This window comes from Ptychodera flava, chromosome 14 (assembly GCF_041260155.1).
Source record: "Ptychodera flava strain L36383 chromosome 14, AS_Pfla_20210202, whole genome shotgun sequence".
NCBI lineage: Eukaryota > Metazoa > Hemichordata > Enteropneusta > Ptychoderidae > Ptychodera > Ptychodera flava.
Window position 1 is genome coordinate 40,532,374 of NC_091941.1, and position 25,555 is coordinate 40,557,928.

Sequence of the window (25,555 nt, forward strand, 5' to 3'; positions counted from 1 at the left end):
AAAAATGGGGGAAAGTTTTCAGTCGTTGATAAGTAAATCGGTTAAATATGTTTTATAAAAGAAGCTTTGGCAATAACTATCGAATGGAGAAGCAAAGACCCTAAGAAGAGCAGTCAAGAAGAGCAGTCAAAGTAGGCGCAGGCACAAACTAGAAGTGAAAATCGTTTTGAAGAGTAGCAACGATAGACAAGTCATAAACGGAGAAGAGGTGCAGATTGTATGGACGATTCGTGACATGTAGCAAAGTTAGTAGATTATGATATAAGCGAATAGCAGTAGAACCAGTGCTGGACAAATAGGTTGGACTGCTAGAAGAACAAATTACTGTACATAATTCCCAAAACACAACCCAATTCCTTACTAACTAAGCTAGTTTGAGTTCATTTAAATTAAATGCGAACATTTATAGATGTTGAAATTTTATTTCGTTTACGGTTTAGATGCAGGAATGAAATCATCATTGTCTACATAAAGGTGACACATAGCCTACGAGATTGTTGGATTTTCTCGTTTCCAGTTATTAATGTACACAGACGTACAGCCGATTTCTACAGTGGTTTTGATAATATCGAAGTCGTTAATATATGTCCGGGTGTACCGTCAGTTCCCGTTAAGAGTTGATGTAAAAGTGGACAACGACACCTTTACGAAAGTGATAGTACTTGTGTGTGCATTTAATACTGCAAGAAAACGGCCACTATTGACATGTAGCAATGAGCTGTCGAGATTTGATGGGGGGGGGGGGGGGGAGGGGGGAGAAAGCTGTAAATACATGAGATAACTTTGGTACATACACTTGTTTTACAACATTCCGTGTCCTTTGTCATCTCTTTTTCTAGCTGTTTTCTGAGATTTGTGTGCTGAGACTTTTATTGCACAGTGCTTGTGTATGAGCAGTGCTATTAATGGTTTGTGAACAAATTAGTACATACCATGCCTGGTTTTCTGGTTTTACGATTTACACCAATATCAGACTTCAAGTGGCTTCCTACTATTATGTATATACCAATATTAGACTTCAACTGCTATACGTATACAATATCAGACACAAAGTGGCCTCCTACTGTGTGCACCTATGTCAAACTTCAACTATCATGTATACATGCCAGCAATATGAGAATTTAATCGGCCTCCTACTATGTATTTGTATATACAATGCACTAATATCAGGTTTCAATCATAAAAACACTATTGGAACTAATTGGATGTTGAAGTAATGTCGGTAAGCTCATCTGCTTCTCTTTTTAAGTTATACACTTGTTTTGATGAGTAAATATTCCAACATTCAGCTATAGGGCAACGAACATTTTTGAGAAATTTGAAAAGTTTCAAGATCCAGTTATCCAAAATTGGTTCAAATCGCGTTTAAAAATGATTAATTAACCTCGATAAACATTACTATAATACACACGGTAAACGGCGAAGTAAAAAAAAACCTGTAGACCTGATAGCCTGAGAAAGAAATCCCTGCCTTTCCCTCTAAACTATATGCCTATGATTGTCCCGCAACTTATTTCAAATCGGAGTCAACAACTGTGCATTTCCTCAAAATCTCTGGCGTAGAGTTGCCAGCTCTGTACGTTCATGCTTGATTTGCATTTTGTCAACCTTTTAAAATATTCATAGCACACGATCGTCCTGTTGGCAAGAATCGAAAATCAATACAACCCAAAGACGGGAAAGAAGAGCGCGCGCAACAATGAAATTTCATAAATAATTGATATGTTATTGGGGACTTACTGTACACATCAGTCAAATTAAGAAGAGTATAGCTGTCTTTGATGACGAAAAGAACACCGAAGATGATGGTTCTAATTTCACTCTCTCTTGTCGTACTCAGCATTGGAGGTAATGCATTTCAGTTACATTTTGACTTTTTGACACACTAATCACAAATAGTTTCTATGTGGATAAAAATTTTGCTATAATTTTACCATTTCTGCAACTGCGCAATCGCATGTGTACTTATCTAGCATTACATTATGTGCAGCAGAAATGAATATTATTCAATATCATTCAATTAAATTCATCATTGTCTAAATGTCGTAGTTTTTTGTTACTTTTGGTAGATGACGGTTATCGGTCACCTTGACAAACGACTGTAATTACAAAACTGTTAACCACATGAATAGTACCAACAGTGCTTGATAAAGTCATTTAATCGTAACTTATTCTGTATCTGATTTTTCTCTAAAAATCACCATACATGGATCGTCTACTTGTCCGTCGGTCCATATGCTTTCCCATCAGGCTGTCAAGCCGAACGATGTACTGGTTACTATGGCCCTGGCGGTACATTTTGGAATGGTTTTGACTGTCCTGGATTCTGGGACAGTTGGTATGAAAGGTACTGTTGTGGCAGTTGTACATATAAATTCTGCTGTGATCATGAAAACAGTTTTGATCAAGATGACTGTGAGTACAGTGATTATGGATCCGAATCATCATACTACTACGACGACGAATCTGAAACCAATCATGGGTAAGTCATATTTCTAATACAGGTACACATTTTATATGCGGGTATACATTCACGCTGCCACGTCTATCTGAAGCTCGGTTGTTACCGTTTAAGAAATCTCGCTGATTTTATCAGAGAGACTGATGTGGTATAACTACAGCACGGTGTACTTGCAAGATATAGACCATTAATACATTTAAATGAGGCTATGGCTTTGGTGGTACATTTTGGAATGGTTTTGACTGCCCTGGAATTTGGGAATGACAGGTACTGTCGTGGTAGTCTGTGAAAACATCAACTTGATGTTGACAGAAAAAGTGAAGGTCTACATTATGGGAAATCAAATCAAATTAATTTATCCCTATTAAAAAGCAAATCATTTGCAATTTCATGATGACAGTGGAAAAGATGCTCATTTCATAGACTTCAAATTCTCAAACAAAACATTTCGATAAAATCACTTTGTCATCATTTCTCTCAGCTAACTGTCAGACTTTTGGTCTCTCGCCTAGAAATTGACGTTAACAAATTATCATGCCGGCAAAAAGGGCAACTTTTATGGTTGCAAAGAGTCAATTTTAGCGGAATGGAAAGACGGAAATGGCTTCCAATCGAAAATATGATATGAATCTACAGAAGAAATGTCAAAGAAATGGTTAAGCCTTCTTATTAACAAAAATCCTGATATAATTTTGCAGTATGTTTGAGATACGAGATTGCCATATAAAGTTGAAAAGACCCTCTAGTATTATCAGGCGGTATTATTAAATTAAAGTGTCAATTTTCAATCCATGGAGGAACCTGCTTCTCACTGCCATCAGAGGCTGATCTCTGAATCCTAGCCTAGGATTTTAATAGGGCACATGATGGTAGGCCTAAAGAAATTGAGATATTCCCATTACTGTGGTCGACAATTTCCAAGACGAAGTAAGATCTGCCAATGATGACAATAAATAGTTTACAGGAACTTGCCCCATAAAAGCTGACAAGACAATGACAATGTATTACAGTGGTGGCCAATAAATAGAAACTTTCTTGCAGCACTAAGGGGCACACGTTTCACTTGACAACATCAAAGTGAATATTTTTCATTTAGAGTTTCAGTGAAGTACAGCATGCTTTTTTCCAATCGCGGAAAGTGTCTTTCTCAAAGCTTGTATTATGTTGATATGTTATTTAGCACTTCGTCAAAGTACCCTACATTTCAGCTTGACCAGTGACATTTTCAGTTCATATTTGCCTCAACACTACAGAGTCAGTGAGTCTATTGCTCCTAACTACATGCTTTCGTGTAATACGTTTAATTAATTCGAAGGGCAAATATCACAAAGGTATATTGACATTTCATGGCAAAATATACGCAGAATATAATTAAAATGTCGTGACAAGGCCTAGACAACAATGACTACAAACGATAGTAAAAGTGAAGTTGACGACATGGCAATGCTTTCCAGACGAAAGTCAAACAACCACAACATTGAAAATATCTGTTCTTCCAAGTGTATGCCCGGTCACCTGACAATAGTTTTGTGAGGAGTTACTTAATCTTAAGTTTTAATTATCGATCACGTAAAGAATGAACTGTTTGCTATTACATCAGAAGGAGTAGCCGCATCATCAAGAAAATGTCCTTTGATATCGATTCCTCAAAGAGATGTCGTGATAAACTAAAATTATCCATTAAAAAGACCCCCTATGCGACTAACAAAGATGCCTTGGTCTCCTCAATGGTATAGGCAGTAAGCAACAGTTTACCGAAAGTCATTGGTCTGTTTAGTCTGTCTAAATGAACGATAATTTACTTTATCTCGCATTGTCACATTTGTCGCTTTATTAGACTTCATAGAAAAGTGAAGTATTTACTCTGAGTCAGTACAAAGAATTAGCAAAATATCAGTTTTTATAGTCGATAAGTTAACATTGCATCATGTCATGGTGCGTTTTTGGTTATTTCTTGAAAAAATTAGAATCTAAAACGTCTCTCACGTGTGAGGAATGAACTCGTCACACAGACAAAAGCATGCAGAATTAAGGAAAAGTTCCGAGTCCAAAAATCCAAAAGTTGTCCTGGATTTTAAGCAAATGAACACACTCTTCAAAAGTTAATAAGATGATGAACATTAAAAATAGTCGAACAGGATGAAGATCACGCAGAAAATGTACAATACGTTGAATTCTCACACAACTTATTGTGATCATGACGGTGATCACAGTCCTGCATTTTCCATGTACAACAGTACTGTATTACAACGCCCTCCCTGAACGTCTAAAAGTCCTTGCTCTCTGTGATGGTGTGCAATTTAACGTCAAACACCAAACTATTGGCCAAGTATTTTCACTCTTCATTGTGCTTCGATTTTATGGTTTTCCAGAAATAACTTGATAAAATCGGGAGATACGCTAGTATGAGATTTTTCATGACACTAAAATGGATGCTCTCAGCTGGCTACCATTACTAAATTAAATGGCTTGGTTGAATTAAGGTTCCACCGTACACGAAATCACTCTTATCGGGGAACTTTCCTTGGAGGAAGCACACTAAGTTTATCCCTTTAAAGGGACTTGAAGGGGATTAAACATATGGTGTTTGGATTAGGTTCAGGGTTTTCGTTAATTAAAGCCTTATATATCCTCAATAACAATAAGACAGGTACCGTAGTGAGCAATCTTTCCGATTAAGTTAGCAGATACATTGGCTTGAGTTAGGCCAGTAGAGTAGAAAAAGGCTGGTATAAAGTGGCAAGCTTTAAATGAAGTAAGACAAGCCACTAGCGGAAGCTAGATGTCAAATGAAGACGTATCTTTTGTTCAGAGTTAAACGTTTGCTGTGTGATAGCTTTACTGCTTTAGTGACTCAGGTTCGTTGACACATATTTTCAATCAAAAGTTTCACATAAAAGACGGGGTCTCATACCCAACATGTGGTACATTTTCTGTAAGGTCTATATTTGAAGAAGGTAAAAATTTTGTTTAGTCGTCAAAACATGCATTCGTATGTTTGTTTAAGTCAAAAACGTGTGATTTTGAGTTTTTTCACTTGAAAAAGTATAAGAAAGAATTGGCAGCACCCCTAAGTGATATGTTAATGGCACTAGACAGCTGGATATACTGGGGGAAAAATCGTGTTTTGGATTTTTGAAATTCGCTTTTGTTTCTGCACAGTGAGCCTTCGAAGTGTGAACAGTCGGATTTTCGCTTAAATTATCGTCTGTTGTTCACGTTTGTCAAGTTATCGTCACTTCAGGGGGGTTTATCAAAAATCTAAAACACGGTTTTTCAGGTCTAATCATGAAGTGTGAGCATGCGAAGAATTGGGGAAATCCGCCCACGCGTCGCCGACTTACACTCATTTGAAGGTGCGCATACATAGCAACAATCGGAACTGAGAAAATCGACGATTTGTGTAAACGTCCCATTTTTCACACAAAATGGCCGAAAAAGTCAGATTTTTGTGCGTTTAAAAACAATTCATTCGATCTGGGTCTAGGTTAAATATTGAGCATCAGATTTGAGAATTTCTGACAAGTCCTGAACACTAATTCGCCTAAAAATGATGAAAATTGTGCGTAGAAACGTGAGGCTGGTCAGCGTAAGCGGTGGGTACTATTTACACTATAAACACTAGAAAGATAATTCAGGGCATAATCTGTTTGTCAAATGCGTATCTAGCTTATAATCATATTAACTGTACACTGATTGGTAACGGTTAGAGTCTGGTTACAAGACTAGAAAAGTTATAAAAAATACAGCCGGAATGGTTTACAGGTCTGCGTTCTCCCGACGACGCGCACTCGCTTGCTCGCAAGCGCTCGACTTCCGGTCTCATAGCTCGTAATTTATGAACGTACCAAGTGTGAAATGATTGTCAAGTTCATTTTAGCGCCGATTTTTGTGCCTATAGTACAGGACGTCACACGGTCACTTGCTTGCTTGCTTTCGAATATGAGGCGACCAACTCTCGATGCTCTAAAAATTCTGTAGTTGAGAAGTTCAAGGAATGCGAGTGAGTCGCACTTGTTTGCTCACGTGTTGACACACGTGGGCATATGTCGCAGCGATGTCTGTCTGTCTGTGTGTCTGTCTGTCTGTCTGTCTGTCTGTCTGTCTGTGTACTCAATATCTCAAAAACGGCTCATCAGATCAGAATCAAATCTGGTACATAGATTCAGTTTCCAAATGGCAAGAACTGATTAGTTTTTGGTGGGTGTGGCTTGCCTATTTTTGCTCATTTGCATAATTAATGATTTTAGAAAAAACTGATATATATTGACAACGACAGCCCACAATTTGATGAGATTCGCTACAAATGTTGATCACACCAAAATATATCAGCTTTGAAAGATATGAAGGGGTTGACGTGAAAGATAATTACTAATTTGCATGTTTAATGAAATTTCCTAATTAGGAGTATAGGCCTATATCTGAATTTACTCGATCAAAATTGACGAAACTTGGTATCCATATTGAAGATACTATGACTTTCAATAAAGTAATCATAGTATATAACCCCAATTTGCATATTTAATGAATTTTTGAAATTAAGGATATCTATTTGAAGTTACATGACCAAAATTGATGAAACTTGCTATGTACATTAAAGATACTATGATAGAACATTATTAAATGTCATTCAGCATTTTTACATCAGCCAATTCCTAATTTGCATATTTTATGAACTTTCCTAATTAGGGGTATTTATTTGAATTAACGAGACCAAAGTTGATGAAACTGGCTATGGACATTAAAGATACTATGATAGAACATTATTGAAAATCATAAAGCATTCGAACTTTAGCCAATTCCTTATTTGCATATTTAATGAACTTTCATAATCAGGGATATTTATCTGTAAACTTGCTATGTACATTAAAGATGCTACGATACGACATTATGGAAAGTCATTAAGCATTTATATTTCATCCAGCTCCTAATTTGCATATTTAATGAATTTTTGAAATTAGGGATATATATTTGAATTGACATGAGCAAAATTGATGAAACTTGCTATGTACATTAAAGATACTATTATGTAAGCTAACATTATTGAAAGGCATTAAGCATTTTTGCTTCAGCCAATTCCTAATGTGTGTATTTAATTAACGTTCCTAATTAGGGATATATTCTTGGATTTATTTGATCAAAGTTGGCATAACAAGCTATGACATTGATGATTATACCAGGTTATACCAATATTGGAAGTCATTTCGCACTTAAGTTTTCATGCCAGCTAATTAATAGTTTGCATATCTAATGAGCTTTCAAAGTTTGGAATATATAGTTTGAAGCACTTGACCAAAGGCAATTACACTTGCTATATAAGTGGTGATACAATTATAGCAGTCAAAGAAATTAATTATTTTTATTTCAGTTAATTACATATTTTAATACTTAATGACCTATAGAGTTAATCTGTGGTGAATATCGTTTATTATGTTGATCATAATACTTTCAATGAAGTTGCAAACATGTGGCAAATGTTCAAATTTATACATAACTGCAATATATAATGAAACACGTGAGCATTTACAGTTCATATCTGGTTTTTGTAGTTTTCACCGTGATCTGCTGCAGGAATGATACCGGGTTTTTCATGTGCTATTTCGCTTTCGACTGTGACATGTACTATTATGGCCCCGCGTATGAAACCAAAATCAACTTCAGTTACACGTAAAAGCGATTCTTCATGACTTAAAATAAACGACTGAGGCGATACTCGACAGATTCACTGATTGTTAAATTGAGACGGCGACGTGTCGCGAGACTCTCATGACCACAGATAGAAACAGACCGGCACCGATCGTGAAGCGACGTTTCGCGTACGTTGCTGTGCTCTGGACCGACATAACAGTGTCGAATTGACAATTTACAAACTAAGTCCAAAATATGGGCTACTGTTTTAGAACCATATTTTCCAGTGAAGGTCAAATAGAGTCTCGTGGGGCGGCAGTGTAATCTACAGTGCTGTACGTGCGCGTGTGTATGGAGCCCGGGTATGGAGCTATAGGCTATACTGTAGTTATGCATTCTCAACATCACGCGTGGAACTATGTTACCATAGTATAGTACCAACAAACGTTTCAATGGCAGTTGTAGTATGAGCCAAGGTCAGAAAGTTTCAAAAGTTTCAAAACGCTCGCGTCCATCAGCTTTCCATTTTGCTTCTTTGGCAGTGTGCGAAATTAACGTCGGTCCGACGGTCCGAGACCGACAGATTTCTCGTCGGGCCGAAAGTTTTTAGCAACATGTCGGTCCTTATGACCGACTGAAATTTGGAATAAATGATGAAAATTTCTCCGTCAAGACCTGTAACAGATGCACATGACTGACTCTGACTCATGTGATTCAAACTTGAATGTCCTGCACCTATCAATGTTTTCCACCGTGGGAGTGCGAGGCAACAGGGGATATTGATCGCACTTCGTGTCCTGGTAGTTGGGAATTTGATCTCTATGGTACACCAGACCGGGGGTGGTGGGAGTTGACAATGTCGCAACATAGTATTTTTTTTGTCTTGCGACTTTTTACATTTACGAAAAGTCTAACCCTTCCGATCGATGCGCATAGCACGGTGCAGCTGATTACATTCAGATCAGTATGAATTACGTCCGTGCATGCAGATTCTAGCAATGATGGAATGGATTGATTTTGGCGCAACAATGTGACACAATATTATAATAATACTCGTCTAGAGAGTGTAACCCTGGTAAAGTTAGCATATTTGTGTCATATGATAACAACAACCAGTATTACTTCACTAGTTCCACACTTTAAGTGTTCGGAATTTACATGTACACAAAAGTACATAATACAGCCCTTCATTTTATCAAACTGACTCCGTTTTCTTCGCTTTGATTTTCCATTGAAGAGTTCAAACATAAACGGTTCACAGAAGAGTTTAAGACAAAAACCTACTACGAGAACAGTGCTGTTGACTAAACATATTTGGTTTTGAACATGGAGGTATTTTTTTACCTCAAGTTTTGAACAAGGACTATATGTTACACGACAGCCCAATTGCACTACCTGCAGTCGACAGTCAAGTTCAAGTTTCGCTGCGTTTGCACACGGTTTGTGGACCGCTAGAACATCTTGCTTGCTTGTTGGTCTTTAACAAAAGTTCACAAGGCCGACTCTTACCACGATATATCGTGATAACAAGTGTACATTTTATAAAATAGAGCGACCTTATTATTAACAGTTTTGTCGAGCTGCACAATCCGTCGTGTATACTCTCAGAGGCCGAGAGTAGGGCTTCAAATTGTCTTCAAATTGTTTCGATGTATACCGTTTTACGACAGGACAGGCAAAACTCAGCGTCATCATGGACTGTAGGCCTAAATGTCGCAAAAAATTACGTCTTTTAAGATTTTACGGTATCATAAACTGATTGTGTCGACGGTTTTCAGCAGTAGTATCGAGTCTGTCAAACTTTTCAGAGTCATTTTAATAACTTTAAGCTTTCAAAGGGCGATGAGACCCAGCAAACTTTTCGATCAGAAAATATGCATTCATTTCCGTGAGTGGCGACGTGTGCCATTCATGTTGTCTGCAATTTCTATAATCGAGAAAAAGTTACGATACTTATCCTTTTAATTAAAAGTATAACTTCATCTGTTTCTTCATGAATGCAACAGAGGCCACATTTAAGCATATTTATTTTTTGAAAAATTTTGAAAGTAATCCATACGACATATCAAAATACACACCAAGTATTTTTCCCTCCTGTTTTACATTACAATAAACAAGTCGTAGTGATCAATGTTTGCATAAAAAAATTATTCATACACTACCCTTACTCATGACTGTTTTCAGGGTACTAAGTTTTCAGTCACTCTTCTATCACTTGCGTTGGCTTATTTCAGAAGTGCTTTTCAGCTCGCCAACCATTTTCAAATCACAATATCACATGCCCTGGTGTTGTGTACAATAGGACTGTTCACAGTTTACGTCACTGTTCTCATTAATATGCAAAAATAAATATTTGTCCGCATTTTTAGATTACGCTTTTGAAATTGCGCATGCAAAATCGACGAAAACAAATCTTAGTAGGCGACTGCTAGTGTAACAATGAATACTAAAAGGCATATTCACGACTCAGAGTACAAGCTGCAAAAACGGCCATGTATGCAACATTGATAAAATTTGTCCGTATTTCAAGCTGCCGTGTCCGATGTCGCGCGCGTACAGCTATATTTAGTAACAAACGTGTAACCGTGAACAGCGCTATTGTACATAGCAATGTGGAGAACACCATTCCCCATAGAAAGTTACGATAGACAAAATTTCTTGCTTTCATCAGCCACATGTAGCCAGTGCATGAGCCTGTATGCCCCGGCCCCTGGGTGTTTGACATCATTTTATAGTCCGAGAGTGGGGGATTTGACATGGCTAGAAAAAATGTCAAATTCTCCTGTTAGTCCCGTAGTTCCCCCCCCTCCCCCCCGTGGTTGAAAACATTGATAAATGTGTGCGCATCACAGTGAGGAAGATGAGGGCTGTGATCTTTTTCAGATTCCAGATCATGTAGATGAATATTTCATGATCATTCACTTACACTATTTTGCAATCTATGTGAACAATAGTCCTTTGGAGTGAATACTTACTGACTCTACTGATAAAAGGACATGAAAAATAAATATTACAACATTAAAAAGCATAGTATTGTGGAGAAGATGACTTTAATCGTCGTTAACAACTTCATGTATTGAGGACCGGCAGTTTTCTGTAAGGACCTGAAGCTTTGGCTTGGTGCAGGTCCTTATGACCGGAAGCTATTTTCTCTTAATTTCGCACACTGCTAGGTATCCATTGCCCCTTGGTCAGGCCCATGACACAGGCCTAGGTATCCATTGCCCCTTGGTAAGGCCCATGACACAGGCCTAGGTATCCGTTGCCCCTTGGTCAGGCCAATGACACAGGCCTAGGTATCCATTGCCCCTTGGTCAGGCCAATGACACAGGCCTAGGTATCCATTGCCCCTTGGTCAGGCAAAAGGGAGAAGAAGTATGAAATTCGCAATGCTCATGGGCACAATACTGTAGCCATGTCCAAGAATAAATATCTTAAGTAGTTAGAGGGTACCCTTGCCATAGCATCGTGATACCGTCTGAAATGTATCTATGTACTAAATTTTTTGCTCACGTGTTGACACACGTGGGCATATGTCGCAGCGATGTCTGTGTGTCTGTGTCTCTGTCTGTCTGTCTGTCTGTCTGTCTGTGTACTCAATATCTCAAAAACGGCTCATCAGATCAGAATCAAATCTGGTACATAGATTCAGTTTCCAAATGGCAAGAACTGATTAGTTTTTGGTGGGTGTGGCTTGCTTACTTTTTGCTCATTTGCATAATTAATGATTTTAGAAAAAACTGATATATACTGACAACGACTGCACACAATTTGATGAGATTCGCTACACATGTTGATCACACCAAGATATATCAGCTTTGAAAGATATTAAGGGGTGACGTGAAAGATAACTACTAATTTGCATGTTTAATGAAATTTCCTAATTAGGTGTATATATCTGAATTTACTCGATCAAAATTGACGAAATTTGGTATGCATATTGAAGATACTATGATTTAACCTTATTGAAAGTCATTAAGCATTCTTACTTCATCCAAATCCTAATATGCATATTTAATGAATTTTTGAAATTAAGGATTTAAATTTGAAGTTACATGACCGAAATTGATGAAACTTGCTATGTACATTAAAAGTACTATGATAAAACATTATTAAATGTCATTCAGCATTTTTACATCAGCCAATTCCTAATTTGCATATTTTATGAACTTTCGTAATTAGGGGTATGTATCTGAATTGACCTGACCAAAGTTGATGAAACTTGCTATGATAGAACATTATTGAAAGTCACTGAGCATTTGAACTTTAGCCAATTCCTTATTTGCATATTTAATGAACTTTCATAATCAGGGATATTTATCTGAATTGACCTGACCAAAGTTGATGAAACTTGCTATGTACATTAAAGATACTATGATAGAACATTATTGAAAGTCACTGAGCATTTGAACTTTAGCCAATTCCTTATTTGCATATTTAATGAACTTTCATAATCAGGGATATTTATCTGTATTGACTAAACCAAAGTTTACAAAACTTACGATGTACATTAAAGATGCTATGATACGACATTATTGAAAGTGATTAAGCATTTTTACTTCATCCAGCTCCTAATTTGCACATTTAATGAATTTTTGAAATTAGGGATATATATTTGAATTTACATGACCAAAATTGATGAAAATTGCTATGTACATTAAAGATACTATTATGTAGGCTAACATTATAAAGCATTTTTGCTTCAGCCAATTCCTAATGTGTATATTTAATGAACTTGCCTAATTACGGATACATACTTGGATTTATTTGATCAAAGTTGGCATAACATGCTATGTATATTGATGATTATACCAGGTTATACCAATATTGAAAGTCATTTCGTACTTAAGTTTTCATGTCAGCTAATTAATAGTTTGCATATCTAATGAGCTTTCAAAGTTTGGAATATATAGTTTGAAGCACTTGACCAAAGGCAATTACACTTGCTATATAAAGTGGTGATACAATGACAGCAGTCAAAGAAATTAATTATTTCTATTTCAGCTAATTGCGTATTTGAATACTTAATGACCTATAGAGTTTAATCTGTGGTGAATATTGTTCATTATGTTGATCATAATACTTTCAATTAAGTTGCAAACATGTGGCAAAGGTTCAAATTTACACATAACTGCAATATACATGTACAATGAAACACGTGAGCATTTACAGTTCATATCTGGTTAAATAGAGTTACAATGCACTACTTTGTATATTTCTCTAGCGGCATGTCTTAATGTTTTACTAACTGACAATAGAAAACAGTCATAAATGCTTTCAATTTATATTCCTCTGTTTACCTTTTACAATACTCACCTCATGCAGGCGAGTGAGGTGAATCAAGATTTGACTATTCAGGACAGTGAACAATGCAGAAATTATGTGACAAAGGACAGAACTTAGTGTTTATCATTGACATTATGTTGAAACTTTGAATACTGGTGTAAAGGTTGAAAATCCACACTTCAATATTTTGTTCTCACAGCAGTGTGACGCAAAAATGACGTGAAAAACCGCAAGTTCCCGGATGTCCGCGGTCAAGAATTCCAACATGGCTGGCGACTGCACAGTCGTTTGGTGGGCTATTCAGCTCTGGGACTATTCGCCCCATAGACGAGTGTACAGAAGGGAGAAACAATGACTCCCTTCTGTACACTCGTCTATAGGGCGAATAGTCCCAGAGCTGAATAGCCCACGAGGGACTGTGGGCGATTGCCGGCAGTGTAAGCGGTGTAGAAAACGTAAACGGGGGCCAAAGAACAGTGTGCGAAATTAAGAGAAAATAGCTTCCGGTCATAAGGACCTGCACCAAGCCAAAGCTTCAGGTCCTTACAGAAAACTGCCGGTCCTCAATACATGAAGTTGTTAACGACCATTAAAGTCATCTTCTCCACCAATACTATGCTTTTTAATGTTGTAATATTTAATTTTTCATGTCCTTTTATCAATAGAGTCAGTAAGTATTCACTCCAAAGGACTATTGTTCACATAGATTGCAAAATAGTGTAAGTGAATGATCATGAAATATTCATCTACATGATCTGGAATCTGAAAAAGATCACAGCCCTCATCTTCCTCACTGTCATGCGCACACATTTATCAATGTTTTCAACCACGGGGGGGGGGGGGGACTACGGGACTAACAGGAGAATTTGACATTTTTCTAGCCATGTCAAATCCCCCACTCTCGGACTATAAAATGATGTCAAACACCCAGGGGCCGGGGAATACAGGCTCATGCACTGGCTACATGTGGCTGATGAAAGCAAGAAATTTTGTCTATCGTAACTTTCTATGGGGAATGGTGTTCTCCACATTGCTATGTACAATAGCGCTGTTCACGGTTACACGTTTGTTACTAAATATAGCTGTACGCGCGCGACATCGGACACGGCAGCTTGAAATACGGACAAATTTTATCAATGTTGCATACATGGCCGTTTTTGCAGCTTGTACTCTGAGTCATGAATATGCCTTTTAGTATTCATTGTTACACTAGCAGTCGCCTACTTAGATTTGTTTTCGTCGATTTTGCATGCGCAATTTCAAAAGCGTAATCTAAAAATGCGGACAAATATTTATTTTTGCATATTAATGAGAACAGCGACGTAAACTGTGAACAGTCCTATTGTACACAACACCAGGGCATGTGATATTGTGATTTGAAAATGGTTGGCGAGCTGAAAAGCACTTCTGAAATAAGCCAACGCAAGTGGTAGAAGAGTGAGTGAAGAACTTAGTACCCTGAAAACAGTCATGAGTAAGGGTAGTGTATGAATAATTTTTTTATGCAAACATTGATCACTACGACTTGTTTATTGTAATGTAAAACAGGAGGGAAAAAAACTTGGTCTGTATGTCGTATGGATACTTCTCAAAATTTTTCAAAAAATAAATATGCTTAAATGTGGCCTCTGTTGCATTCATGAAGAAACAGATGAAGTTATACTTTTAATTAAAAGGATAAGTATCGTAACTTTTTCTCGATTATAGAAATTGCAGACAACATGAATGGCACACGTCGCCACTCACGGAAATGAATGCATATTTTCTGATCGAAAAGTTTGCTGGGTCTCATCGCCCTTTGAAAGCTTAAAGTTATTAAAATGACTCTGAAAAGTTTGACAGACTCGATACTGCCGAAAACCGTCGACACAATCAGTTTATGATACCGTAAAATCTTAAAAGACGCAATTTTTTGCGACATTTAGGCCTACAGTCCATGATGACGCTAAGTTTTGCCTGTCTGTCGTAAAACGGTATACATCGAAACAATTTGAAGCCCTACTCTCGGCCTCTGAGAGTATACACGACGGATCGTGCAACTCGACAAAACTGTTAATGATAAGGTCGCTCTATTTTATAAAATGTACACTTGTTATCACGATATATCGTGGTAAGAGTCGGCCTTGTGAACTTTTGTTAAAGACCAACAAGCAAGCAAGATGTTCTAGCGGTCCAAAAATCGTGTGCAAACGCAGCGAAATTTGAACTTGACTGTCGACTGCAGGTAGTGCAATTGGGCTGTCGTGTAACATATAGTCCTTGTTCAAAACTTGAGGTAAAAAAATACCTCCATGTTCAAAACCAAATATGTTTAGTCAACAGCACTGTTCTCGTAGTAGGTTTTTGTCTTAAACTCTTCTGTGAACCGTTTATGTTTGAACTCTTCAATGGAAAATCATAGCGAAGAAAACGGAGTCAGTTTGATAAAATGAAGGGCTGTATTATGTACATTTGTGTACATGTAAATTCCGAACACTTAAAGTGTGGAACTAGTGAAGTAATACTGGTTGTTGTTATCATATGACACAAATATGCTAACTTTACCAGGGTTACACTCTCTAGACGAGTATTATAATATTGTGTCACATTGTTGCGCCAAAATCAATCCATTCCATCATTGCTAGAATCTGCATGCACGGACGTAATTCATACTGATCTGAATGTAATCAGCTGCACCGTGCTATGCGCATCGATCGGAAGGTATAGACTTTTCGTAAATGTAAAAAGTCGCAAGACAAAAAAAATACTATGTTGCGACATTGTCAACTCCCACCACCCCGGTCTGGTGTACCATAGAGATCAAATTCCCAACTACCAGGACACGAAGTGCGATCAATATCCCCTGTTGCCTCGCACTCCCACGGTGAAAAACATTGATAGGTGCATGACATTCAAGTCTGAATCACATGATTCAGAGTCAGTCATCTGCATCTGTTACAGGTCTTGACGGAGAAATTTTCATCATTTATTCCAAATTCAGTCGGTCATAAGGACCGACATGTTGCTAAAAACTTTCGGCCCGACGAGAAATCTGTCGGTCTCGGACCGTCGGACCGACGTTAATTTCGCACACTGATACCTAGGCCTGTGTCATGGGCCTGACCAAGGGGCAATGGATACCTAGGCCTGTGTCATTAGCCTGACCAAGGGGCAATGGATACCTAGGCCTGTGTCATGGGCCTGACCAGGGGGCAATGGACAGAATGGATACCTAGGCCTGTGTCATTGGCCTGACCAGGGGGCAATGGATACCTAGGCCTGTGTTATTGGCCTGACCAAGGGGCAATAGATACCTCGGTTTGTGTCAATGGCTTTACCACAAGGCAATGGATAACTTAGCCCGTGTAGTTGGTCACATGAAATGTATATAGCCGTACAGTCTGGCATATTTGTGCCAAGGTAGTACTGAAATTGTAGTTTGTTCCTCTCACTGGAAAATACGACCATGTGAACCATAGGGAATTCAGGCTCCGATGATGATGATCAGATGGTGACGATGATGATGATTAAACATTAAAAATGAAGGAAAATAAAAATATAATCGGACCCAGTAAAGTTGTTTTTGTTGTTATTGTTGTTGTTGATAGTATTTGTAGAAAAGAACAAAGTATGGGTTGCAAATTCAATACAGCCAAACTATACACATGCACTGCAAAATTCAATACAGCCTTTATAGTATATTATACACATGCGCTGCAAAATTCGATACAGCCTAACTTTTTAGGCTGTATTGAATTTTCAACGCACATGTATAATTAGGCTGCAACGCACATGTATAGTTAGGCTGTATTGAATTTGCAACGCATAGTATAGTTAGGCTGCAACGCACATGTATAGTTTAAGGCTGTATTGAATTTGCAACACATAGTATAGTTAGGCTGCAACGCACATGTATAGTTAGGCTGTATTGAATTTTGCAGCGCATAGTATAGTAAGGCTGTATTGAATTTCGCAGCGCATACTTTGTTCTTTTCTGCAAATACTATCAACAACAACAACAACAATAATAAAAACAACAACAAATTTACAGAGTCCAATATATTTTTATTTTTCTCCATTTTTAAATATTTAATCATCACATCATCATCAATATCGCTGTATTGAATTTTGCAGCGCATGTGTATAGCATGGAGGTAGCTTACCTCCATGTGTACAGTGAGGCTGTATTGAATTTTGCAGCGCATAATTTGTCCTTTTCTGCAAATACTATCAACTACAACAACAACAATAACAACAACAACAACAACATTACTGAGTCCAAATATATTTTTATTTTTCTTCATTTTTAAATGTTTAATCTATAATCATCATCATCATCGGAGCTCGAGGACCCTATGTGTGAACATGAAAAAGTTTGCATGAAGGTGAGTCCTAGTTGAAATGCAGACTCCGGTAAATGTGATTGGATTTCGTCCCATTTCGTCACGTTACGTTAATTTAGTGTTGACATGACGACATGTATACGCGCTGTTACATGTTGAACTCTAGTATTTTCATGTGTTTCTGTTCGTGGCCGGCTGTTCGAAGACTTGTAAAGTAGAATGGTTTTACCATGTGACATCAGCAGTCAGTTCCATACAACAGTCGGGGATGTTCGACTCATTTAGAGCATAAGCGTCGTATTCCATATCCGTACCGAGTTACAAGTAGAAGCAAAATACAGACACACATAACTTGTTCGCATGTATCTTTAAATAGTGTAAAAATACAAATAATTTCATTTTACGTACATAGATTGACTGTGAGGGCATCATCAGGCGTTAATCCACTGCATTTATTACATCAAACCTGCATTTATAAAACTGTATGATACCTGTGATTGGTCAATCGATGCCAAGTCTGCTTTACGCATCGTCCGGTCCGCACGGCTTGATTAAGTTTGCGTAGCATGGTCTCCCCAACCACAGTCGCTCGAGAGCTATTCAGCTCTGGGACTATTCGCCCCATAGACGAGTATACAGAAGCGAGAAATACACAGTCGCTCGAGAGCTATTCAGCTCTGGGACTATTCGCCCCATAGACGAGTATACAGAAGCGAGAAATACCGTCGCTCGAGAGCTATTCAGCTCTGGGACTATTCGCCCCATAGACGAGTATACAGAAGCGAGAAATACACAGTCGCTCGAGAGCTATTCAACTCTGGGACTATTCGCCCCATAGACGAGTATACAGAAGCGAGAAATACGCAGTAAATTGAGTATTACGTTCCCTCTGACTTTTGTCGTAGGTTTAGACGAGGTCGTGAGAACACAGCGCACTCTATGTCAGTGTTATGGAGGAAAAGGTCAACGACTTTACTTCGAAAAATCGTAAAGTTTTAATGTTTATATTTTTCAGATGGTTGATCATACTTTACATCGTCAGTGGTCTTGTTGTTTTTATCCTATCACTACTGGTCATGGCGTGTGTATGTTGCCACTACATATCTGCCAAGTCAAGAAGTGCAACCACTGTCATTCGTAAGTTTTAATACATTCATGACTTTTTCAATGACGCTATATGCTTGACACTGCGTGGTTTGTTTCTTACAACCATTTTCAGTATTAGATAGCGAAGCCACTGCAGTGAACTACAATAAAACTGCTCACACTTATTAGTTTCACCTGTAGCCAGCTGGCAAAGTCGACAACATTGTATGTCCCATGGAGACAGTTTGTCTGGGGAAGTTGAAATAAACAAGATTTGTACATGGACCAGTGCATGGTAATGTTACATTGTATCTTAATCTTGAACACAGGGTGCCAATCATATACTCTCATTTCCAACCCGAGCCTCAGACAGAGCTAGTTTTGCCTTTGCACAAACAGATTTTTTGGTCTTTATCAAGTAGCCTTGTTCAACACCAAAGTGGCCACGGCTACAGCTGAAACTAATTAGTGTGAGCAGTTTTATTTCAGTTCACTGCGGTAGCTTCGCTAACTAATACTGAAAATGGTTGTAATTGAAATGTGAGGTAAATTTGCTTTGGAATTTTGCAAAAACATACGTTTACCTCACAGCTTTTAATATTGTTACGATAAAAATGGGAACACATGTTTTGCTGATTACTGATATGAATTTTACTTTTCTCATTATATCAATTATAAACACGGCTGTTTCATATTTTTTTCAATGCCAAAACTATCCAGAGACCCGACAAGCCGATCCCCATGTACCGATGCCCTCACCACGTACATCAATGCTGGTACAAACATCTTCACAGCAAACCAATCAGCAAGCATACGTCCCTCAACACATGAGCATGGAACCACCTGGTTACCACGGAGCGGTACCGCCACCACCTGCCTATTATCCGCCTGAAAATTACTGCCGTCAAAACGAGGGAGCCGGCCCTTCAACAAAGGCACCGCTTCCTTTGTAGATTGATGGATTTGAAATGTTCAGTGTCATCAATGACGTGCATTATGTTCAACAGAACGGTGCATGTAAATGTAAACCATGAATTGACGTCAGCATGATCTGAAGATGATGATAATGATCAGAATTTCTTGTTTGACTTTATGTGGTCCGTGGTATCATTAGTCAGCGTTATGCTCGAAGTTGTTCTCTTGGCACAATTAATTGTTGATGATATATGAATTCGTAGCTATTTGTATTTGTAGTCATATTTCACACACATGTAAACACACACAAATACAAAAATGTAATTGATACATTTGATAAAAAATGTGATGATTAACGTCTTTCCAGGTCTTTTAACTTGATTATCAGAAGTATTTGAAATATCATTATTCATGAGATTCGATGAAAATTTTGCCTATGATGTCAATACAATGTCTGTCGACAGCTTACGTTAATAGTCTGTGGAAAGTAACAGCGAAATGGTCGATTGTGGGGGAAAATACCCGTTACAGTGTGCTTAGCTTCCATTTTTCATGGGAAGCTTGTAACTTTTGTCACAAGGGAGAAAGGAACAGTTAATGATGCATACCTTCAGGAAAAATTAGTTGTCTGTGATATTCCGTGATTAGCAATATTTTATAAAATTCCCCTTTTGTATGCTGCTCAGCGTAAAAAACCCCAGATGAAATAGTTAAATTATGTTTTTGCATTTGTCAGACACTAGACAGAGACTGTGATCGGCGTCGTTCACCTCAAAATAAACTCTTCCCTCATAAATTTCTTGGACAGTTTCGAAACCGTCTTTATTCTATTCCTGAAAGATCAGAAGTGCAAAATTGATTTCAAATCCAATTCACTTCCGGTATCTTCATTCTCTACATTCTTCTATTAACGTTTAAAATCATTAACATCCTAGTAACGCTTTCCAAACCTCGTTGCTTTGCTGACGTGACGTAATGATCAAGGCATAGTGCACCGCCGGCTTCATTCCCCGCTGAGAAGTCCGCTATTCCCGAACGCTAGCAGCGCATTTTAGAATTGAATTGAATTGAAGTTTTATTTGCGTCTCAAGGCCCAGCGGCCCATATGCAAAGGGGGTTACATCTGTTATTTTGTGTTCAGTACAAAATGAGTGAATAACGATAAATAAACACATTACATAAATAGGAGAATACATTTGCTACTACGTTGTAAAAGTTACAATACACAGTACAACGATTCAGTGAAAACGCAGTAGTACACATGTGTAAAACTCTATTCATGCGTTTTCTCTGAGATAAGGCCTAAATGCTCTGTAAAGAAAATTACACAGACTTAATAAATCTTCTGGGACAGATGAACTCATAAATTTTACAAATTTGTAATAATTTGGTTCCAGAAACAGATCCATGGGTAAGTATTGAATTCTGAAGTTGTTGTACAGTGGGCAAATAACAAGAAAGAGATATTCATCTTCTACCATATTCAAAATACAAATTTTACAGAGCCTGTTGACTGGAGCAATGTTGTATCTTCTGCCTTCCTCTATTGCAAGAGGAAGTACTGAGCAACGAAAACATTCGAACGGCTTGTCTATTACTATGTAGGTACAGATATTTTTCGGGATCCGAAGACTCTTAGCGAAGCTTTGGTTTCAACGCTAAACTTTCCTTCCAGCGTTGTTTAAAAACATCTTTAAATCTATTTTGAAAAGTATACAGAAAAACTGCTTGTTACCCACTTCCTGGGAAACCCATGCAAAACCAAAGCCAAATGAATATAAAATAATCTTAAAAGACGTCGCCCATGTATTTCTACCCATGTTGTAAAAAATGCATGCACAAAATCAGATATGCTTGTCTTGGAATTCTATGAGATTTCAAGAAGTTTCAATCAGAATGTGATACAACATTTTAAAGTATGATAACAAATAGGGAGACGGCCACATTCCCCAACGACAGCTTCTTTTGTTGTATGGTTAGGGACTCCCAATAATTTTCTGCACCACCTTCTCTGGATTTTCTCTATAACGTCAAAGTATTGAAATCTCCAGATTCTGAACGATTGTCATTACCATTGCATCAAATAATTTAAAATGAGTACTGACATCCAAGAAGTCAAGTCCCCGCCTAGCAGCTGACAATGTAATCAAAGCCTTGCCAACTTGCTTAGCTAAAGTGAACACGGCTTTAGACCATTTATTTCCTGTACACAAAAAGGAGACCAAGGCATTTGTAGTAAGAAACTACTTCAATCTGCTTATCACGAAAGTATCACTTTTCAAACCTAGAGGGGTGTTCACCTCTTCGAAAAATCATAACCTTTGTTTTATTGAGGTTAACTTCCATGCACCATTTTACACAAAAACTTGAGAGATATCAATGAAACGCTGGAGACTTCTTACAGAGTCAGCAAAACCGACCACGTTATCTGCATACAGAAGGTCAAAAAGGTCATAGCACAGACAAATAGAAAAACAGACTAGCAACGCGGCATGACTTTTGTTCCATGGTCGTCTCCGTAGACTATGGCCTTTTCATATTAAAATGAGCTGCAAAGGTGTTAACTTTTTGGAGACTTTGTTTGTGGTTGATAATTGCACGAGATTATGCGAAAAATACGACGAGATGGCATCGTGCTGCCAGTCGCGTAGCAACCATAGTTACTTTGTGAGCTCTCAAGGCAGAAACACTGCTTCACGCCAATCAAAACGTAACACGCCAGCAGTTTCATAAACATGTCCTTCCTTGATGAACGTGTAAAAGACAGTATGACTGACCGTAAACCATTGAGTAAAACCAGACAGTATCGATAAAAGACTTTCAAATTTGGTTCAAACACACTCATTATATATTCATAAAAATATGAGAGGAATTTTTAAAATGGTAAAACTCACTTTCCTGAAGTTCAAAACACTCCCGTTTTCACCAGTACGTCTATTCCGCTCAGCACCACACGACAACAACAACACAAACTTTGCCTAACATTCTTTCGCTTAACAATTGGCGAAAATCCGAAAATTACCGAAGGATGCATGGTCGGCACTCTTAGGAAAAGAGAGGCGAGAGCTACCTGAGGCGACGCGAACATGGATTGGTTACGTAACCGCTTCACGCCTTGAACAATTCCCGTTGTTAGTCTGTTTCTCTATTTGTCTGTGGTCATAGATATCTTGTGTTAACTGGATACCTATTTGATCAGATGACATAAGCATCGAGTTAAGCTCTTCAATAAAAAAAAATAAAAAAACTGAAAAGAATAGGACTGAGAATGCAGCCCTGTCTAACACCTGCTGGGCTGTCAAAATACTGTGATGACACATTATCAGCCCTGTGACAAGATTGGATACCACTGTATACATAGAGTGTAAAATGTGTAACATTTTGCTTTTTAACACCAAGTGACAAAAGCTTATACAAGAGTAAAGTGTGGTTGACTCTATCGAAAGCCTTGGGAAAGTCTATGAAAGGACAATATAGCTTCCCACGTCTAACAGATAAGTATTTCTGGATGATAGCATGTAAAACGAAAATATTATCGATTGTGCTGCGATCTTTTCTAAAACCTGCTTGCCAATCTGACAATATACTTGCACTTTCAGACCATTTGGTTAAACGCTCATTGATCAGAATTGCAGTAAAGACTTTACCAAGTGCATTTAAGAGGGAAATACCTCTGTTGTTGTTTACATCACCTAGTACCTGTGTCTCATGTTTTTAAAAAGCCATTGACCACTCAGAAGGAAAATTTCCAGAGTCGAAAATGATATTGAAAAGTTCTACTAATACTGGTAGGATTATACATGCTGCAAAACGGTAAACTTCATTAGGGACACCATCTGGACCAGGCGCTTTCCAAGTTTTCAACCTTCTCAAGCAATTTAACACCTCTGTCTCTGTTATATATGGTGCACTTAGGACGTTATCTATATCATGGTCACTCTCCTCTGATTCATCCCCGTTAAAATATGCATTTAATTGTTCTTCAACAGGTTGCGAGAATCCCAAATCACCAGAATTTAAATCGTTGCATTTTTTGGTACAAGTTGCTAAAGTAATCGTACCATGTCTGAATGTTGATATCGCTCGTTGAACTTTTTTACGATTCATCACGGAATTTAAAATGTTCCAAAATTCTCCCGAATTCTTTGTCGCAGCCTCTCGAAAGCGGTTACGAACAGAGTCTTGATAATAATTATTGCTCTTGCAGTTCTTGCATATCTCTTTAAAGTATTTCTTTGCATTTTTGGTACCATTCAGCGTGTCAGAGGAACCTAGTTGTTTTTAGCTGTTTTTAATTTCTCATGAACACTGCTTTTGGCTTGCTGACAGAATTCAATGAATTCATCAAACCATGGCGGCTGAATTGACCTTTGATTCCTCCGAAAACTCGACTGAATGCGCCCTTCTACACCAGCTGCCTTCAAGGCATCATTCAAAATTTGAATAGCATGACTTGGATTCGGTAAAGCCCGTTTTCATCCTGGAACAATTTCTGCACAGGTGCAGTGAGTAGATGACCATTAAAATGACTCCTACATTCTTCAGTCATACGATAACGAATAGAAGTCGAAACAGACTCGTCTGGACACATTGTTTTACGTGTGGAAATGCATGTTGACTTCATAAGACACGTGATAGGGAAATGATCTGACTCTATTCGAGGAGCAACTGCAAAATGATTTACACAACTGAAAAGTTCTGAAGGCACAGTGACATAAATCGATAACACTGCCACCCGTCAAGGATAAACCCGTCAAGGATACATGTGTTACATTTCCTTCTTTATATCAACCATTAACTATAGGTAAACGGACGAGTAGGAGGCGGTTTACGGAATTTAACGGTACAGTTTGCCAGTAAAACTCCGAGGCCCGCAGGGCCGAGGAGTTTTATGGCAAACTGTACCGTTAAATTCCGTAAACTACCGACTACGAGTTCGCTTACCGTGTTATACCACGATTTTGCCGAGTTTTAGAGCCTTGTTTGCACGCCGAATGTTTCTTTTTGTAATTTTAGTGCAGAGCAAGTTGAAACTTTGGCAGGAAAACATTGACGCGTTTTGACACCTTGTTGAACGAAAGTATAAAAAATAACCCATGATTGGATGAAACAAAGTTGACATGTGTTGTTATTGTAGTGCGATGACGTGGTTGAGCACCTGGTTTGATTTGAATTGTATTTGATTGATTGGTTGGTTGAATGAAGTGAAAAGGTGTTTGCAGATCGACGTTAGAGTCACGCTTTGCTCATTTGAGTCGAAAACTTTGAGCAGCATACAAGTAATTGTCGAATCGCTCTACGTATTTCGATATGGCGGATGAAGTACAAATGAAAGCTGTATCCGGTGCACTTCAACTACCAAAGCCAAAGATGGAAAAGAAAAGTCCCCCTGTCACGCCAGTGCTAGCGGCTACAATCGGAAGACCAAGCTTCACAGCCACGTCAGAGAAAGGCGCAACTATGGCGTTGAATGCCTGCCAAAATTTAAGCTATGCCATTCGTAATTACGACATGCCATGATGAGATGCAAAATGCGAATATTTGGACATGAAGACTTGACATTCGTAATTACGACATCGCGACATGCCATGATGAGATGCAAAATGCGAATATTTCGACATGCCATTATGCGATGCAAAATGCGGACATGCCATTATGCCATGCAAATGGCATAGCTTAATTTTGGCAGGGATTCGACGCCTTATGGCGTTGAATCCCTGCCAAAATTAAGCTATGCCATTTGTAATTACGAAATGCCTTTCGCAATTACGACATGACATGATGAGATGCAAAATGCGATTATTTGGACATGAAGACTTGACATTCGTAATTACGACATACCATTTCGCGATGCAAA

At 38.1% G+C, this 25,555-nt stretch overlaps 1 protein-coding gene across 1 annotated transcript; it reads left to right on the forward strand.

The window, feature by feature from the left end:
• The first annotated feature begins 1,691 nt into the window (after nucleotides 1-1,691).
• LOC139150508 (protein shisa-3-like) lies at nucleotides 1,692-23,835 on the forward strand. Its single transcript, XM_070722926.1, has 4 exons — nucleotides 1,692-1,848; nucleotides 2,251-2,482; nucleotides 18,713-18,834; nucleotides 19,504-23,835. The coding sequence occupies exons 1-4, from the start codon at nucleotides 1,782-1,784 to the stop codon at nucleotides 19,734-19,736; spliced, it is 654 nt and encodes a 217-aa protein (XP_070579027.1). The 5' UTR covers nucleotides 1,692-1,781; the 3' UTR covers nucleotides 19,737-23,835.
• Nucleotides 23,836-25,555: the final 1,720 nt, after the last annotated feature.